General features: G+C 39.2%; 1 protein-coding gene across 1 annotated transcript in view; it reads right to left on the bottom strand.

The window, feature by feature from the left end:
- Window positions 1-6,962: 6,962 nt before the first annotated feature.
- The window catches only part of LOC114891181 (amelogenin, Y isoform-like), a 72,303-nt gene continuing 71,206 nt past the window's right edge, over window positions 6,963-8,059 (bottom strand). Inside the window, 1 exon segment of the mRNA XM_029215359.1 lies at window positions 6,963-7,407. Coding sequence (XP_029071192.1) covers window positions 7,030-7,407 — 378 coding nt within the window. The 3' untranslated portion in view covers window positions 6,963-7,029.

Below are 8,059 nucleotides of genomic sequence, written 5' to 3'. Positions count from 1 at the left end.
TAGGTCTGTGGCTCCATTTCCATCTTACCCCTATGTTCTTCATGACCTTTTGTTTTTTTTCTTAGATTCTATATATATGTGTTAGCGTACCATATTTCTTTTTCTCCTTCTGACTTACTTCACTCTGTATGACAGACTCTAAGTCCATCCACCTCACTATAACTCAATTTTGTTTCTTTTTATGGCTTAGTAATATTCCATTGTATAGATGTTCTTCATCTTCTTTATGCATTCATCTGATGATGGACTCTTAGATTGCTTCCATCTCCTGGCTAGGTAAATAGAGCTGCAGTGAACATTTTGGTACATGACTCTTTTTGAATTATGATTTTCTCAGGGTATACGCCCAGTAGTTGGATGGCTGTGTCATATGGTTGTTCTATTTGTAGTTTTTTAAGAAGCCTCCATAATGTTCTCCATATTTGCTGCATCAATTTATATTCCCACCAGCAGAGCAAGAGTTTTCCCTTTTCTCCACACCCTCTCCAGCATTTATTGTTTCTAGATTTTTTGACGATTGCCATTCTGACAGGTGTGAGATGATATCTCATTGTAGTTTTAATTTGCATTTCTCTAATAATTAATGATGTTGAGCATTCCTTCATGTGTTTGTTGGCAATCTGTATCTTCTTTGGAGAAATGTCTATTTAGGTCTTCTGCCCATTTTTAGATTGGGTTGTTTGGTTTTTTGTTATTGAGCTGCATGTGCTGCTTGTAAAGTTTGGAGATTAAACCTTTGTCAGTTGCTTCATTTGCAAATATTTTTTTCCATTCTGAGGGTGGTCTTTTGTTCTTTATGGTTTCCTTTGCTGTGCAGAAGCTTTTAAGTTTCATTAGGTACCACTTGTTTATTTTTGTTTTTATTTCCGTTTCTCTAGAAGGTGGGTCAAAAAGGATCTTGTAGTGATTTATGTCATAGAGTGTTCTGCCTACGTTTTCCTCTAAGAACTTGATAGTTTCTGGCCTTACATTAAGGTCTTTAATCCATTTTGAGCTTATTTTTGTGTATGCTGTTAGCGAAGATTCTAATCCCATACTTTTATATATACCTGTCAAGTTTTCCCAGCACCACTTTTTGAATAGGCTGTTTTTTCTCAACTGTATATTATTGCCTCCTTTATCAAAATAAGGTTACCATGTGTATGGGTTTATCTCTGAGCTTTCTATCCTGTTGCATTGGTCTATATTTCTGTTTTTGTGCGAGTAGCATACTGTCTTGATTAGTGTATATTTGTAGTATAGTCTGAAGTCAAGGAACCTGATTCCTCCAGATTCATTTTTTGTTATCAAGGTGGCTTTGGCCATTTGGGGTCTTTTTTGTTTCTATACAAAATGTGAAATTATTTGTTCTAGTCCTGTGAAAAATGGTAGTTGTAGTTTGATAAGGATTGCATTGAATGTGTGGATGGCTTTGGGTTGTAGAGTCATTTTCAAAATGTTGCTTCTTCCAATCCAAGAACATGGTATATCTATTTGTATCATCTTTAATTTTTTTCATCAGTGTCATAATTTTCTGCATACAGGCCTTTTGTCTCTTTAAATAGGTTTATTCCTAGGTATTTGTTTTTTGTTGCAATGGTAAATGAGAGAGTTTTCATAATTTCACTTTCATATTTTTCATCATTAGTGTATAAGAATGCCAGATATTTCTGTGCATTAGTTTTATATCCTGCTACTTTACCAAATTCATTGATCATCTCTAGTAGTATGCTGGTAGCATCTTTAGGATTCTCTACGTATAGTATCATGCTTTTGCAAACCCTGACAGCTTTACTTCTTCTTTTCAGATTTAGATTCCTTTTATTTCTTTTTCTTCTCTGATGGCTACAAATTCCAAAACTATGTTGAATAACAGTGGTAAGAGTGGGCAACCTTGTCTTGTTCCTGATATTAGTGGAAATGTTTTTAGTTTTTAACCATTGAGGACGATTTGGCTGTGGGTTTGTCATATACAGCCTTTATGATGTTTAGGAAATTCCCCTTCTATGCCTACATTCTGCAGTGATTTTTTTAATCAAAAATGGGTGTTGAATTTTGTCAAAAGCTTTCTCTGCATCTATTGAGATGATTATATGGTTTTTCTTCTACAAATTGTTAATATGGGGTATCACATTTATTGATTTGCATATATTGAAGTATTCTTGCATTATTGGAATAAAGCCTACTAGATCATGGTGTTTGATCCTTTTAATTTCCTGTTGGATTCTGTTCGCTAGTATTTTGTTGAGGATTTCTGCGTCTATGTTCATCAGTGATATTGGTCTGTAGTTTTTTATTTTTTGACATCCTTGTCCTGTTTTGGTGTCAGGGTTATGGTGGGCTCATAGAATGAATATTGGAGTGTTCCTCCCTCTGTTATATTTTCAAAGACTTTGAGGATACGTGTTAGCTCTTCTCTAAATGTTTGATAGAATTCGCCTGTCAAGCCATCTGGTCCTGGGCTTTTGTTTGTTGGAAGATTATTAATCACAGTTTCAATTTCAGTGCTTGTGATTGGTCTGTTCATATTTTCTATTTCTTCCTACCTCAGTCTTGGCAGTTGTGCATTTCTAAGAATTTGTCCATTTCTTCCAGGTTGTGCATTTTATTGGCATAGAGTTGCTTGTAGTAATCTCTCATGATCTTTTGTATTTCTGCAGTGTCAGTTGTTACTTCTCATTTTTCATTTCTAATTCTATTGATTTGAGTCTTCTCCCTTTTGTTCCTGATGAGTCTGGCTAATGGTTTTTCAATTTTGTTTATTTTCTCAAAGAACCAGCCTTTAGTGTTATTGATCTTTGCTATCGTTTCCTTAATTTCTTTTTCATTTATTTCTGATCTGAGCTTTATGATTTCCTTCCTTCTGCTAATTTTCGGGGTTTTTTGGTTCTTCTTTCTGTAATTGCTTTACGTGCAAAGTTAGGTTTATTCAAGATGTTTCCTGTTTCTTAAGGTAGCATTGTATTGCTACAAACTTCTCTCTTAGAACTGCTTTTGCTGCATCCCATAGGTTATGGATCATCATGTCTCCACTGTCATTTGTTTCTAGGTATTTTTTTATTTCCTCTTTGATTTCTTCAGTGATCACTTCGTTATTAAGTAGTGTATTGTTTAGCCTCCATGTGTTTGTTTTACAGATCTTTTCCTGTAATTGATATCTAGTCTCATAGCATTGTGGTCGGAAAAGATACTTGATACCATTTCAATTTTCTTAAATTTATGAAGACTTGATTTACCAAGGCTTGACCCAAGATATGGTCTAACCTGGAGAATGTTTCATTAGCACTTGAGAAAAATGTGTATTCTGTTTTTTGTTTTTTGATTGAATGTTCTGTAAATATCAATTAAATCCATCTTGTTTAATGTATCATTTAAAGCTTGTGTTTCCTTATTTTCATTTTGGATAATCTGCCCATTGGTGAAAGTGGGGTGTTAAAATCCCCTACTATGATTGTGTTACTGTCAATTTCCCCTTTTATGGCTGTTATTATTTGCCTTATGTATTGAGATGCTCCTATATTGGGTGCATAAATATTTACAATTGTTATATCTTCTTCTTGGATCGATCTCTTGATCATTATGTAGTGTCCTTCTTGTCTCTTGTAATAGACTTTATTTTAAAGTCTATTTTGTCTGATATGATAATTGTTACTTCAGGTTTTTTTTGGTTTCCATTTGCATGGAATATCTTTTTCCATCCCCTTTCAGTCTGTATGTGTCCCTACTTCTGAAGTGGGTCTCTTGTAGACAGCATATATATGGGTCTTGTTCTTGTATCCATTCAGCCAGTCTGTGTCTTTTGGTGGGTGCATTTAATCCATTTACATTTAAGGTAATTATCAATATGTTTGTTCCTATTTGCATTTTCTTAATCGTTTTTGGTTTGTTATTGTTGGTCTTTTCCTTCTCTTGCTTTCCTTGCCTAGAGAAGTTCCTTTAGTATTTTTTGTAAAGTTCGTTTGGTGGTGCTGAATTTCTCAGCTTTTGCTTGTGTGTAAAGGTATTTCTCAATCAAACCTGAGTGAGATCCTTGCTGGGTAGAATAATCTTGGTTGTAGGTTTATCTCCTTCATCACATTAAGTATGTCCTGCCACTCCCTTCTGGCTTGCAGAGTTACTGCTGAAAGATCAGCTGTTAACCTTATGGGGATTCTCTTGTGTGTTATTTGTTGCTTTTCCCTTGCTTTTAATATATTTTCTTTGGGGCTGTCCTGGGGGTGCAGTTGTTGTGAGTCCACCTGCCGATGCAGGGGGCACGGATTCGTGCCTTGGTCTGGGAAGATCCCAAATCCACGGAGCAGCTGGGCCCATGAGCCATGGCCTCTGAACCTGTGCGTCTGGAGCCTGTGCTCTGCAATGGGAGAGGTCGCAACAGTGAGAGGCCTGCATATCGCAAGAAGTATATATATTTTTTATTCTTTGTATTTAATTTTTGATAGTTTAATATGTGTCTTGGCATGTTTCTCCTTGGATTTATCCTGCATAGGACTCTCTGTGCTTCCTGTATTTGATTAACTATTTCCTTTCCCATATTAGGGAAGTTTTCAACTATAATCTCTTCAAATATTTTCTCAATCCCTTTTTCTCTTCGTCTTCTGGGACTCCTATAATTCGGATGTTGGTGATTTCAATGTTGTCCCAGAGGTCTCTGAGACTGTCCTCAGTTCTTTTCTTTCTTTTTTCTTTATTCTGCTCTGCAGTAGTTATTTCTACCTTTTTATCTTCCAGGTCATTTATTCGTTCTTCTGCCTCAGTTATTCTGCTACTGTTCCCTTCTAGAGTATTCTTAATTTCATTTATTGTGCTGTTCATTGTTGCTTGTTTTCTCTTTAGTTCTTCTACATTCTTGTTAAATGTTTGTAGCTTTTTCTCTATTCCATTTCCAAGATTTTGGATCACTTTTACTATCATTATTATGAATTCTTTTTTGGGTAGACTGCCTATTTCCTCTTTGTTTGGTCTGGTGGGTTTTTATCTTGCTTCTTCATCTGCTATGTGTTTTTCTATCTTCCCATATTGCTTATCTTACTGTGTTTGGGGTCTCCTTTTTGCAGGCTGCAGGTTCATATTTCCCATTGCTTTTGGTGTCTGGCCCCACTGGCTAAGGTTCGTTCAGTGGGTTGTGTCAGCTTCCTGGTGGAGGGGACTAGTGCCTGTGTTCTGGTGGATGAGGCTGGACCTTGTCTTTCTCGTGGACATGTCCACATCTGGTGGTGTGTTTTGGGGTGTCTGTGGACTTATTATGTTTTAGGCAGGCTCTCTGCTAGTCTGGTGTTGTGTTCCTGTCTTGCTAGTTGTTTGGCATAGGGTGTCCAGCACTATAGCTTGCTGGTCGTTGAGTGAACCTGGGTCTTGTTGTTGAGACAGAGATCTCTGGGAGATAGTCACCCTTTGATATTACATGAACCTGGATGTCTCTTGTGGACCAGTGTCTTGAAGTTGGCTCTCCCACCTCAGAGGCACAGCAGTGACTCTTGCCTGGAGCACAAAGAGCCTTTCATCCACACAGCTCAGAATAAAAGGAAGAAAATGTAGAAAGAAAGAAAGACAGGAAGAAAAAGAAATAAAAAAGGAACAAAGAAAACGGAAGGAAGGAAGGAAGATAAAATAAAATATAAAATAAAGTGAAAAAATATTATTTAAATAAGAAAAAATAATTAAGAATAAATTTTTTAAGTAAAAAAACAAAACAAACAAAAAACGGACGGACTGAACCCTAGGACAAATGGCGAAAGCAAAGCTATACAGACAAAATCTCACACAGAAGCATACACATACAACTCAGAAAAAGAGGAAAAGTGGGAAAAAATAATATATCTTGTTCTCAAAGCCCATCTCCTCAATTTGGGATGATTCGTTGTATATTCAGGTATTCTGCAGATGCAGGGTACAGCAAGTTGTTTGTGGAGATTTAATCCGTTGCTTCTGAGGCTGCTGGGACAGATTTCCCTTTTTCTTCTTTCTTTGCACAGTTCCCAGGGTTTAGCTTTGGATGTGGCCCCACCTCTGCATATAGGTCGCCTGAGGGCATCTGTTCTTCACTCAGACAGGATGGGATAAAGCAACAGCTGATTTGGGGGCTCTGGCTCACTCCCAGGCTGGGGGGAGGGAGGGGTTTGGATGTGGGGCAAGCCTGCAGCGGCAGAGGCCAGCATGTCATTGCACCAGCCATAGGTGCGCCGTGCATTCTCCTGTGGAAGTTGTCCCTGGATCACGGGACCCTGGCAGTGGCTGGTTGCAAAGGTTCCCAGGAGGGGATGTGTGGATAGTGAGCTGCGCTTGCACACAGGCTTCTTGGTTGCTGCGCTCTCCTCTGCAGCTCCGAAGCTTTCCCCTCTGCCACCCACAGTCTCCGCCCGCGAAGGGGCTTCCTAGTGTGTGGAAGCCTTTCCTCCTTCACGGCCCCCTCCCACTGGTGCAGGTCCCGTCCCTATCCTTTTGTCTCTGTTTATTCTTTTTTCTACCGTACCCAGGTACGTGGGGAGTTTCTTGCCTTTTGGGAGGTCTGAGGTCTTCTGCCAGCATTCAGTAGGTGTTCTGTAGGAGTTGTTCCACGTGTAGATGTATTCCTGATGTAACTGTGGGGAGGAAGGTGATCTCCGCGTCTTACTCTTCCGCCATCTTCCGCAACTCCTCCTTTATATCTTTAAAGAGTTTTTCCAACTATCATTTTTTAAGCTGTTTAATATTTGCATCTCCTCAAGCCCCAAAATACTCTTTTTATATATTTCTGTGTAATGGTAGTTTCTGTGTAATGGTAGACCAATATTGCTAGTCAAACTATTGAAAGATAAGGAGAACTGTTGTCCTTAAAATGAATGTATTACAGTAATTCATATTATAGCTAGAGTTCAAAGTAATTGTAGATTTTTATCCCACAATAAATGTCACATAGATTAACAAGTTCATTTATAATATAAAGTTACAATGCATGTAGGGTTAAGAATTATTGAACTATAACTACTGAAACTCTAGGCCTTGGATTGTGTGGGAATTGAGAACTCTGGGGGCTAGTTTTGCTTTACCATTTTCATAGGTGTTGCAGAGACTTCATGGTGTACTCACCACCTCCTCCCACTTGGTCTTGTCTGTTGTGGGCCAAGCCTCCAGAGGCAGGTCAGGAAGCCTGGGGGACAGGGGCTGCATAGGAAACATCAGGGGCAGAGGCAGCTGGGGCAGCAGGGGTGGGTGAGGCTGCGGCTAGATGGGCTGCTGGGAGGGCACAGGGAGGTGTGGCTGGTGGGGTTGGCTTGGAGTCATGGAGTGCTGGCCAGGAACTGGCATCATGGTTTGCTGGGGGCCCACGGCCTGCTGGGCTGGCACCATGGGGAAGTGGTGATGAGGCTGCAGGGCAGCCTGCTGGGATACCACGGGAATGATTTGGTGGTGCAGCCAGCTACCCATGCGTTTGTAACTGTAGGACGGGTACTGGTGAGAAACAAAGAGGTTTACCATCAGCTCCATTGACATCTGTCACCTACAAATTGTCACTTATCATTGTCACTTGCCATCTGCTTCTACAAGGATTAAATTATAAGCCACTGCAGCTTCTGACATTCAACACCCCCTGCAAGAATTTCAGGGTGGAGATCAGGAATGAGCCACTCTGTGCTCTGGGAAAAACTGGCAGAACAGGTTTTCAGATGGTAAGCTATTTTCAGGAGAAAATTTTATGAGCCCAATTCTTCAATCTCCTCACATCTAGAAAAGCACTAAAATCCTTCATGTCTGCTCCTCATGACTAGCAGCAACCTTCTGCAAAAACTGTGCTTGATTGCATGTACTCCTCCTTCACCAAAATCATATATATACTGACTTTCCCCCTTACATCTTTGGAGCAGTTTCTCAGAGCCATTTGAAATGTGTCTCCTGGGCTATAGTTCTCACCTTGTCCCAAATAAAAATTAACTCACACTCATGTTCTGCATTTTTTTTTCAGTCAACACTTACAGCTGGAGAAGTAGCAATGTTTTCTTTGTCATTGTGACAATATTAACACTTATTCATTTTTTCCTGTTCAAGAATTTCTAACTGTGTATACAGATATGACCTTTTACAAATAGATTTCCCATTAGTGTCT

The sequence above is a fragment of the Monodon monoceros genome, unplaced genomic scaffold, assembly GCF_005190385.1.
Source record: "Monodon monoceros isolate NGI ecotype Baffin Bay Population unplaced genomic scaffold, NGI_Narwhal_1 Contig174_ctg1, whole genome shotgun sequence".
Taxonomy (NCBI): domain Eukaryota; kingdom Metazoa; phylum Chordata; class Mammalia; order Artiodactyla; family Monodontidae; genus Monodon; species Monodon monoceros.
The sequence above is the reverse complement of the archived record's forward strand: the minus strand, read 5'-3'. Positions and strand labels throughout refer to the sequence as shown.